The sequence below is a fragment of the Phoxinus phoxinus genome (assembly GCF_949152265.1).
Source record: "Phoxinus phoxinus genome assembly, chromosome: 15".
Lineage (NCBI taxonomy): Eukaryota > Metazoa > Chordata > Actinopteri > Cypriniformes > Leuciscidae > Phoxinus > Phoxinus phoxinus.
The window spans coordinates 34,191,739-34,203,468 of NC_136890.1; the positions used below are offsets into that span (position 1 = coordinate 34,191,739).

At 37.1% G+C, this 11,730-nt stretch overlaps 2 protein-coding genes across 2 annotated transcripts; both read right to left on the minus strand.

Annotated features, from left to right (window-relative positions):
* Positions 1-144: 144 nt before the first annotated feature.
* Positions 145-4,706, minus strand: ccl27a (chemokine (C-C motif) ligand 27a). Its single transcript, XM_079636594.1, has 3 exons — positions 4,577-4,706; positions 2,288-2,414; positions 145-371 (listed from the first exon to the last, which is right to left on the minus strand). Exons 1-3 carry the CDS (start codon positions 4,668-4,670, stop codon positions 278-280), a joined length of 315 nt encoding a protein of 104 aa, XP_079492720.1. The 5' UTR covers positions 4,671-4,706; the 3' UTR covers positions 145-277.
* A 2,120-nt stretch (positions 4,707-6,826) lies between these two features.
* On the minus strand, positions 6,827-11,132 carry avp (arginine vasopressin). The gene is made up of 3 exons (XM_079637965.1): positions 9,932-11,132; positions 8,939-9,143; positions 6,827-7,029 (listed from the first exon to the last, which is right to left on the minus strand). Exons 1-3 carry the CDS (start codon positions 10,049-10,051, stop codon positions 6,890-6,892), a joined length of 465 nt encoding a protein of 154 aa, XP_079494091.1. The 5' UTR covers positions 10,052-11,132; the 3' UTR covers positions 6,827-6,889.
* Between the last annotated feature and the right edge of the window lie 598 nt (positions 11,133-11,730).

Genomic DNA, 11,730 nt, shown 5'->3' on the forward strand with positions numbered 1-11,730 from the left:
CTTGAGATTTTTTGCTGCTAATTATTTATATTATATGCATTTTTATTGACTGTTTGCAATACTTTCCTAATCAAATCCCGTAAAATTATCACCCGACTCATTATTTCTTGGAACCATGGTGTGAAACATTAAAAGACTGAAGAAGAAGAAGAAGAAAATAGATTTTATTTCATTAAAAAAGAAGAGCATACAAAGAATAGGCTATATATATATACAGTATAGTGTAGTTAATAACCGTCAGGAGATCCATAACTCCTATAGAGATGATCCTCGATGTTCAAGCTTGCTTGGGTTTGCGAATCTTCTTGATCTTATCCAAGCGTTTCCTCAGTTTGGGATGAGCACAGATCTTTTTGTGTCCGATGTGTAATCTGAAGAGCATAAACACAGTAAATATGGAGCACACGATGCATGTTTGTGCTTGTTGAACTACTTCTGACCCCAAACTCATTAAAAAATATAAAAAAATCAGAGGAGTCCAGGACTTGTGTCGCACTTTAACCACGAATACACACAAAAATTAAATGGATTCGAGGAGTTTTGGTTAAAATTTAAAAAAAGTAATAAATCCTTCCCTCGCGGGTCAATTTGAGGCCCTTAGGAATGAATGAGGAATGCTTCAGTACACATAGAAAATGCTAAAACTTATAATGCTAAAAAAATATATTTAATAATGTCTACATGTGTATCTGAATGCAGACTGAAGAGAAACTGGCTTTAGGACTCAGAGGAACAGCTCATCTACTCCATATAGAGATATAAGCCCATCTAGAGTCATCAAATATCATCTTATATTATTATTTTCACACAAGAGGTCAAAGACACACAATGTAAGATATTTGAGCTGCAATAAAAGGGTTATGCATGAAATTGTGAGTTACTTTTTAATTTAATTTGAAAAAATGTGAGGAATGTGCTTAAATTACTCTTTATTTCTTTATTATGTAGGCTAGCCTATATTGATCGAATCTATAGTAATTTAAAGGTAAATAAAATAAAAAATAACAAAAAATCTCCAAAACACACACTGTAAAAAACTGTGGCTGCAATTTAGTTATAACAACTTTTTGCTGAGATGACTTCAAATATTAAGTTTAGTTAACTTTAGTTTAGTTAAGTTGGATATTTAAGTTATCTCAGCAAAAAGTTGTTATAACTAAATTGCAGCCACAGTTTTTTACAGTGTGTGTTTTGGAGATTTTTTAATGCATTTGCACTGTAAAAAAAATTGCTGCGATTATTTATCACAACTTAAAATCCAACATTGTTTCAAGTTGTGATAAATAATCGCAGCAATTTTTTTTACAGTGCAAATGCATTAAAAAATAGAAAACATTATCAAAATGAAATAAAATAAGCTTTCTGGACACACACACACACACACACAAACACACACACACACACACACTTAAGTACACTGTAAAACAAATTGCTGCGATTATTTATCACAACTTAAAATCCAACATTGTTTCAACTTTAAAAAGTATGTGTTCATGCTTGACTTAAAATATTAAGTTTAGTTAACTTTAGTTTAGTTGGATATTTAAGTTATCTCAACAAATTTTAAGTTGTTATAACTAATCGCAGCCACATTTTTTACAGTGTATAATTAGGGCTTCGCGTCAGTTTGACCCGCGAGGGAAGGATGTGTTAAAGTGCGAGCTGTATTTTAGTAGGAAAAAAAAAGTGCATTAAAAAATAGGGAAATATTTCAAAATGAAATAAAATAAGCTTTCTGGACACAAACAAAAAAGGTATAATTTGAGGACTTCGGGTCAATTTAAAGATGTGAAGTGCCAACACGATCTCATGAAAGTGCGTATACTATGAATGTTATTTATCGTGCATTTATACGGCAAAAAAATTTTTTTGCGTGCATATATACGCACTGAAAACCCTTGGTTAGGATTAGGGGTGAGCGTGAGTATTACACGCCATAAAGTGCATATCATATGCACCCAAAAAGTTTTGTCGTATAAATGGCACAAGAAATATCATTCGTGGTATAGACACACACTTTGATGCGATCAGGCTGGAAGTGCGAGTGCAGGACACACACACACACACACACACACACACACACACACACACACACACACACACACACACACACACACACACACTCACTCTCACACACACACACACACACACACACACACACACACACACTCACACACACACACACACACACACACACACACACACACACACACACACACTCACACACACACACACACACACTCACACACACACACACACACACACACACACACACACACACACTCACATCAGTGCATCGATCTCACAGCGGCCAGATCTGCTCTGTATCTCGTATTTCCGGACACGAGACAGCATCTCCTGTGGGATCCCCCTGGAGATATCCAGACAGCATCTGGGGATGGCATTGGTCCCCGCTGGAACAAAAAGCAGGATCCTCTATTGAATATCTGTGTTCGTGTCAATATAATCCTGTTTCAACACACACACTTCCGATGTTTTTCAGCTCAGACAGCAAGAATGACAAACACAGAGTAATTATAGAGGATATTCTCTGCGGCTCACAGCGATGCAAGTTACGACACATTTTACTGTGTATTTATGACTTATAAGCTTAATAATGATTCACACTTAGAGCATCGAATCCCAGGCAATGCATGAGCTTAATAAAAGAAACATGTGCACAATGCATTGCATTAATGTACGTCACTTTGCATAAAAGCAACAGATGTGAATGTGGACTAAACGTTTAAAAGAAGTTACAAGCGATCAGAAAGAGGAAAAATCCATGCTTTTTTGTCTTGTTTTCCAGCACAAATATCTAAACATTCTTAAATCAAGATATTTACTGGAGAAGAAGCAAAATGACTGAAGATATTAAGACATTAATTAAAAATATGTCAAAATGAAGTGAGTTTGTACCAATATCTGTCATTGGAGTCAGAAAAATAATCTTATTTTTTTTCTTTTTTTACCTCATTGACAGATTTTGCATGTTTTTTAAAGCACAAACTCACTTCATTTTGATCAGTTTTTCATTAAACAATATTTTTTTCCCCTCTTCTCCAGTAAATGTATCTTGATTTCAAGAATGTTTAGATATTTGTGCTGCAAAACAAGACAGAATTTATTTATTTAATTTGATTTAATATGTGTGAACAATAAACATGTACCACACTACAACATTTATAGCCAAGGCTAATTTGCAATGTCCGTCCCTAGAAGGGCTTTACACATGCATACAGAAAATACAAAAAATACATTTACAATTACCTAATTCTGACATTACATAAAGAATGTGCATTTGAGCGCAAACTAGCAATGATTGCACACTTGATCTCTTTTTAACCCTTGTGTTATGTTGGATTTCTGTGTACAGCCCTTATGGAGCGGGTCAAATTGACCCTAATTGGATTCAATACAATTCCTCAAAAATCACACTATGAAAAACAACAAAGATTCAGGTACAAATTGTAAACTTTTAATATAAACATTTGTCAAACAATACAACAACAAAAAATATGAACATATGATTTATGAAAATGTTTTTTAACCATTTTTTAAAACTGTTTTGTTTTGACAAAATTTTATTATTATTGATTAACAGTATACTGGGGTTTTTTTTTTTGCGTTTTAATTTTTTTTTTTTTTTTTTACATTTTATGCTTAGAACATCATAACTGATAAATTAAATTTAGCTGTATAATGAAAATAATGTTTACTTTTCCTAAGTTGTCTCAACTTTTGTTTTGTAGACTCATTTCATAAAGTCAAGAAGTTACTTTTGACATGATGAGCGCACAGCAAGTGTGTGTTTTCTGCATATAAAGTTCTTGCACTTCACACACGCTGCTGGTTTTGCTCTCACACTCGGATGGGCACACACACACACACACCTCACATCACAAGTGCCCTGCCATACATAACATACATGTTTTTATTTTGTCTGTACAGTTTCTTTTGAATAGCTGCCTATGAGGGTCAAATTGACACTATTAATATGAACGTAATTTGGTTTGTATATATCAAAACACATCAGCATGTTGAAACTTTGCATGCATGTTCATGATGATAAATGAGAAAAAGTCACAAAATATCAAGAAAAAAAACAAAGGTTTAATTTTATTTCAGGAAGCTTGAAAAAATAAATGATAGCTAATTTTTACAATCTGGCTGACAAAATATTTTTCTGTATTGAAATAAATATGGACAAGCTATTTATTTATTTTTTGCTTCATAAGGTAGTAAAAAGCCACATTAACAAAATATAACCAATAAATGTTATTATTTTAATAACATTTAAAATTAGAGCGTTAAAATATGAGGGTCAAATTGACCCGCGAACGTCACGAACGTAATAGTAATTTTGTTTGTATATGTCAAAACACATCAGCATGTTGAAACTTTGCATGCATGTTCATGATGATAAATGAGAAAAAGTCACAAAATATCAAGAAAAAAAAACAGTATTTCCAACAACTAGAAAATCGAAACGGGTCAAATTGACCCGCAACATAACACAAGGGTTGAGAAACACTGAGGAAAAACATATTTTGTGTGTAATATTGACTGTTCTGACCTTCGGTGAGGATGATGATGGAAACACACATGAGCAGAAGGAGAGAAGATGCTTTCAGCTCCATCGTGGACAGTGAATGGAGACAGAAGATCATTTACACACACACACACACACACTCTCACGCAAGTCCTGCTCCGCCCTCATCATCACTGCCTGTCTGAACTCATCACATCACACCAAAGAAAACAGTCCACAAATCCATTATGAGCAAATATCTTTTATATGAAACATTCCCCTGCAGCGCAATCTTAACTCCCAGGTGAGGGTTTTATTAGGCTGGGTTTGCTGCCGGTTATGCGTGACTCGAGCACATAAAGGTAAGTTATGAGTTTCTCATGCATGTGCTGATTGATTCGTGCTGGTTCGTTACGGTCTCTTGTAATGTGTGACTGGGTGTGTCGCAGTAATTGTGCTGTATATCTGTTCATACTTGTCTGTTTTATGCTACTTTCTTTTTCAAATATTGACACTTTTGACCTTCCTAGAAATCCTGCTCATTAGAATGTGAAAATCATATCCAAAACTTAATATATATATTTATCAAATATCTTGCCATGGAATAGCCTAATATACGTCCTCTTAAAGGATGCACTCGAATAAATGTGAGAAAAATGTGTGTGTGTGTGTGTGTGTGTGTGTGTGTGTGTGTGTGTGTGTGTGTGTGTGTGTGTGTGTGTGTTTCTCAGTGTTATTTTAGTATCATTGATATACTATTATAGTCTTTTTTTCTTTCATATTTCCCATTTTTATTTCTAGGCTAAAATGTCGAATTCAGAAACCGTTGTTATAGCGACACCGGTGGCCGTTTAGTGAATTGCAGCAATTGACGCGAAGCGGGCCGTGACTTATTCACGATACAGCACTAGCCTTGAGTACCTTATTGCTTTTATAAAACGGTTACCACACAATACAAATATTAAAGACGAAAAATATCTATCTATGCAACTTTCATGAAGTAAAATCACTAAAAGACTTCCTTCCGCTGGAGAAAATAGTCCCTGACAGCAACAGAAGTTTCGCCAATAGATGGCGGCAAAGACTCAGTCAGTAGAGAAGACTTTTACATTGAAAGGACTCAAACTTGTGAACACGGAGAAGGAAGACGCAACTGACGATTAGCGTCACGGGAAAACCCCTTAACTGTTAAAAGGACAATCACAGCAGACATTCAAACGGATTTTTATTATTATGAATATAGGACTGACCTGAAGGAAAATGCTATATCTACTGTAAATGCAGGTACACTCGCTTACTCAATCTCTCACAATAGCTTTAATGAACAATATCAATGAGAACAAACATCTTTAAATTGCTAAGTGTGTTTGCTAGGGGTGTTGTGTAGTGATACATAGAACCGTTGGGTGAAGCGGTCATAGCCGTGTTTATCGTGAATAAAACACAGCTATTGACCAATCAGAATCAAGGATTGGAACTAACCGTTTTATAAATACTATAGAGTAAATGTTTGAAATGGAGCAAAATAATATCTTGTCAAACTGAAACAGGCTGTCCGTGTTTAGCTTTAATTATTTTATAACACCGGTTCTGTTTCAATCATCCACTGTATGGTGTTTATATAGACCTTATGCGCCAGAGAAACGAGGGCGCCGCCATCTTTACAATATTGTCTTTGAACTTCCATTTTGCGGTCGCTCTATTTCAATGGGATCGCTGTCCAGGAGTAAAGTTACTTAAAAGCTAGTTCTTCTAGCCTAGCTTTTAAAGTGGATTTAATGTAAAGTTAACGAAAGTTATCATGAGGATTGTAATGTTTGAAGCAGATGACTTAACAAATGTCAGTAGACCGGGAAGATTTTAAAACGAGCCGTTCATTAATACTGTGAAAATACAGTTCATTTACTTTCTTTTTCTTTACTATGCAACACTTTTTTTGTCCTTTTCTGATGTTTGTGGAACAACATTTGAATTAAACATTTTTTTAAAGTGATCAAATGTGCACTTGATTTATATTAAGGCCATAAAAGTGTTTTAAAAGCTGATTGTCAGGATCTGCCAAATCCAGTTCAAGGATCAACGGGAGCTTCCAGAAAAGCCCACAGGCTGGTTTTTAAGATGTTAAGAGAGTAATTATCTTTATAAATATCTGTATTATATTCATACACAGGCAGTAACAGGTCATGTTGCTTTCGTTTCGGGACAATACACTCGACCCAAAGTGCTCAAGATAACAAGAGTAAGAGAACTGCCATGACAAACGAGCAAACCAGATTCACATTCACATCCGTTTAATACATACAGTATGTACACAGTGTTGAGCAACACGTGTGAGTGAGTTACAGACACAGGTCACGATCAGAAGGGTCTTTGTCTCCTCGAGGCCAGATTCAGCAGATGCAGAAGCATTTCTCCTGACACACTCTTCAGTCCGACGCTGTCTTCAGCCGGAAGAAACCTGACGTCTTCAGAACATTCTGGATCCAGAGAACATCCCTCTGCCGGATAAACCACACGCATTAGATATCTGTGTGATGTGGGACTGTATAAAGGCCCTAAAAAGTGTGTTTTGTTAGTTTCAGCCCGACGCAGTTTTCATTTTAACGTCCTGCCCCACTTATCCTTTTCTCGGGTCATTTTGACCCGGAAAATAATTCATCAGAGGAGTCCAAGACCCCAGGACTTTAGTCGCACTTAAACCATGAATACACTTCTTTCTTTTTTTTATGGATTCGAGGAGTTTAAAAAAAGTAACAAATCCTTCCCTCGCGGGTCAATTCGAGCCCCTTAGGAATGAATGGAATGCGAGGAATGCTTCAGTACGCATAGAAAAACCTAAAAATGCTTTTTTTTAATAATGTCTACATGTGTATCTGAATGCACACTGAAGAGAAACTGACTTCAGGACTCAGAGGAACAGCTCATCTACTCCATATAGAGATATAAGCCCATCTAGAGTCATGAAATATCATCTTATATTTATTTATTTTCCACTAGTGGGTTCCACAACACCCAATGTAAGATATTTTGACTCTGATTGGTTTATTGCACGTTACGGCCAAAACACACGCGTTACTCATTAAAGGGACACTCCACTCTTTTGTGCAACATTGTTTTTACACATTTTTTTTTTCTTCTTCAATTTTGTCCTTGACTGTGAGGGGGGTGATTTTATTATTATTATTTTTTTATAACTCATCCGTTTAAATTATATTAAGCCTTAAAGGAACACTCCACTGTTTTTGGAAATAGGCTCATCTTCCATCTCCCCGAGAGTTAAACAATTTTACCATTTTCTAATCCATTCAGCCGATCTCCGGGTCTGGCGGTAGCACTTTTAGCATAGCTTAGCTTAGCTTAGCATAGATCATTGAACGATTAGACCGTTAGCATTTCTCTCAAAAAAATGACCAAAGAGTTTAGATACTTTTCCTATTTAAAACTTGACTCTTCTGTAGTTACATCTTGTACTAAGACCGACAGAAAATTAAAAGTTGCGATTTTCTAGGCCAATATGACCGAGCGGGACTATTTTCAGGCGCTGCGTAATATCATTGCGACGGCTGGTACGGCAGCAGTTCCTTGATTATTACGCAGGAATGAGAGTATAGTTCCTTATTTTCTGTCGGTCTTAGTACACGATGTAACTACAGAAGAGTCGAGTTTTAAATAGGAAAAATATCTAAACTCTTTTGGTAATTTTTTTGAGAGAGATGCTAACGGTCTAATCAGATTCAATGATCTATGCTAAGCTAAGCTATGCTAAAAGTGCTACCGCCAGACCAGGAGATCGGCTGAATGGATTAGAAAACGGTAAAACTGTTTAACTCTCGGGGAGATGGAGAATGAGCCTATTTCCAAAAAGAGTGGAGTGTTCCTTTAAGAGAATAGAGACAAAGGCTGGTTTACACTTGGCATTAACATGCGATCACCATGATCCAATAAAGCAGATCGGATCATTAGCCAATCAGGACACGGTGCGTATACATTTGTACATATTAAGTAGCCTCTGTATCATTTCACTATCTTGCTGAAATCGCAATGTTTGACGGAGGTCCTTCTCCTTAGTTACAGTTGCGATTGGACGAGAACCGTTCGAGGGCGGGGTTTTGCGAACGGTCAATTGGGTCGGTTCATGTTCACAACGTAAACGAACCGTACCAGAGTTCGTTTGGAACCGTACCAAGACTACCTCTTCGGCTGGGTCTCGGTTCGGTTGTTTGGTCCGCACCCGAGTGCAATTGCTGTGTTCACACCTGCCCAAAAGATCCGCACCAAGGGGGGAAACGAACTCGAGTTCGATTCAATCGAACCAAACAAGGCAGGTGTGAATACACCCTAATGCACTTTAGATCGTTAAAATAGGGCCCGGTGTGTGATGTGTCTCGTGATCTCAGTTTGGCTCACCGGAGTGGCAGCAGACCCCCGGAGCGGCACACTGGCCCCCCTCGGCCCCGCAGGGCGACCCGCTCGCCTCACAGGCTCCGGGCAGCAGATTCTCCTCCATGCAGCTCAGCGTCTCTGGAGACCCGAGCAGACACCCGAGCCCGGCTCCACAGCAGATCCTGGGGCCCACACACCGGCCCCTGTTCCCTGGACCGCACGCCATACACTACACACACACACACGCACACAGGCACACACACGCGCACACACACACACACACACACACAGGCACACACACACACACACACAGGCATACACACACACAGGCGCACACACACACAGGCGCACACACACACACACACACACAGGCGCACACACACAGGCACACACAAATAATTACATTATTATTATTAATAATAATATTTTCATCATGTAAATTAATTATAACGTGAATGCCATGTTGAGGAGATATTATAATAATAATAGTAATTCGAGATTTATTTTCATTTATTTTATTAATATTAGTAATTACATTAAACTGAAAGACCACAATTTTGTTCTTGCACTTATTTATTTTTTTATTAATATTTTAAATACGTTTTTTTTAGTTCAGTTTTAGTATTTTTTTGTGAAAAAATCTGATTTGTTTGATCAGATTTGTTATTGTCTGTATATTTTTATGTCTATGTATTTTTTCTATATAGTCCTGTGGCATAATGTAATCATGTCTATATATCTTTTCTATAATTTTTTTCTTTCAGCTTTAATTTGTTAGTACATCAAATGAATAATGTTTTCATGTTATCATATATAGCATGATATACAATATTGCTACTAAATCAGCATGAAACATTGATAAATATGTAGTTGCTAATATATTTCAAGCAGTTCTGCATATTATAGATTAACTCGCAGAAGAAACTGTTGCTGGTGAATTTACTCAAAGAGAGGCATGTAAATGTGCTGCTGATGATGATGAAGATGAAGATGATGAAGATGATGAAGGTGCAGTACCTGTCTGACGGGCTCGGATCTCTTGCCTCCTCTCGGGCAGTTCTGGATGTAGCATGCGGACGAGAGCGCTGAGAGCGCGAGCACACAGAGAACACACACGCGCAGCAGAGACTCGGACATCTCCACACACACACACACACACTGACCCACTGATGCTCAGAGACGCTTATATACACCTGCAGCTCCTCCTCCTCACACACACACTGACGTCTCTCGACACAAACACACTTCAGCCACATCGACCTTCAGCTTCTCAGTAGTTTTGTTCTAAAATGAGTTCAACATCAAATCCACAGGCTTTTTTTCAGAAACACAATGGCATATCTGTGGAGGTCAAAGGTCATCACTCATGGCGGTCTGAACTCTGAAAAGTTTGTAACTTCAGAGGGTTAATACTACAAAGCTGAATGTTCAGCATCATCACTCCAGTCTTCTGATGCTCAAGAAACATTTATGATTATTATCAATGTTCATATTTTTTGTGGAAGCAGTGATACATTTTATCTTTCAGTATTCTTTGATGAATATAAAGTTCAAAAGAACAACATATATCTGAAATTAAAGGGGGGGGGGGGGGTTCATTTATGAATTCTGTCATAAATGTAGAATTCGGTGAGCAAGTTGTTTCTTTTAAAAATCTTACCAATCCCAAACTTTTGAATGGCAGTGTGTGTGTATATTATATTACAACAGTTCTTTCTGGTAGAATCTGATTGGCTGAGAGCCTTTTCCAGTTACTGTAATAATCACACAGTAACAGCACTCTGACCGTTTCACCATTGATATCACTCCGCGGCGGTAGAGCAAATCCACCATATGTTTTAAAATACTAGGCTACTGTTGTTGTTGTGTCACGAAATGTAGTTTTTAGGCGAAAATGTAGTTATTTAGACCTCAAATATGTGACTAATATATAATAATAGTGCCTATTTTTTACAATTGAGACTCTTTCACCGATGTGAGCTAGGCCGTCAGCGGCCGTCCAGCGCTCATGTTCCCGCAGAGAACAGCGTCATCTCGGACAGTCCTTCGGGAATTTGCCGCTGGCTCTTATGACTTAGGTAAAGTTGGTTTTATATTCGCACATTCGCGGACTTCCGCGTACACAAAACACCTATCACATATAACTACGCATATATAACACCAGAAGCTACAACCTAATTTTCCTCAAAACGATCGCAGTGGACAAAATACATTGATCTCTATGCGCAGGCTGCTAATAAGGGACCATCTGCAAAGTGCAAACCCGAAGAAAAGCTCGTTTTGAGGAAGATTTAAATATTAAAACAATGTTATTTGTGTAGTAACAATATTCAGCTCACGAGATATTGAACGCGGAACTCCGTGAATATCCGAATATAAAACCAAATTTACCTAAGTGCTCTTATGTAGGCCTATAGTGGTTAAATTCATTTGGGGTATATCAAATGGGCAATCTTTGGTTTTATTAATCTTGTTCCAGAGCAAATCGATTTTGGTTAAAGGGAAAATTAAGTTTCATAACTTTAATATTTAACTTAAATCCTGTACTAGAGTTATGTTTGTTCAGTTGACTGAATTGTTTGCTTGTGTATTTCCTATTCTCTTTTATAATGGCTATTGTAGTTAATGTAAATATTATTGTTCAATAAATATATTTAATTTTATATAAATATTCCGAATTATTTGGGTTTTGAGAAAGGATCGTGTTATGGACTTCAGTGAAAGTTACATTATTACGCCGTTAGATGGCAGCAAAGACTGTCTTTATGATTGAGTCAGAACAAGGAAGTTGTTTTAGTTTAGCGCTGTCATGTGAA

What these genes read in the sequence shown, in the direction of transcription:
- ccl27a (XM_079636594.1), bottom strand. Translation starts at nt 4,670, where the DNA reads ATGATCTTCTGTCTCCATTCACTGTCCACGATGGAGCTGAAAGCATCT. An exon ending in CATCATCATCCTCACCGAAG is followed by an intron (nt 2,415 to 4,576) that starts GTCAGAACAGTC and finishes TTTTTGTTCCAG; the next exon opens with CGGGGACCAATGCCATCCCC. An exon ending in TGTGAGATCGATGCACTGAT is followed by an intron (nt 372 to 2,287) that starts GTGAGTGTGTGT and finishes TATGCTCTTCAG; the next exon opens with ATTACACATCGGACACAAAA.
- avp (XM_079637965.1), bottom strand. Translation starts at nt 10,051, where the DNA reads ATGTCCGAGTCTCTGCTGCGCGTGTGTGTTCTCTGTGTGCTCGCGCTC. An exon ending in GATCCGAGCCCGTCAGACAG is followed by an intron (nt 9,144 to 9,931) that starts GTACTGCACCTT and finishes GTGTGTGTGTAG; the next exon opens with TGTATGGCGTGCGGTCCAGG. An exon ending in GGGGGTCTGCTGCCACTCCG is followed by an intron (nt 7,030 to 8,938) that starts GTGAGCCAAACT and finishes TTTATCCGGCAG; the next exon opens with AGGGATGTTCTCTGGATCCA.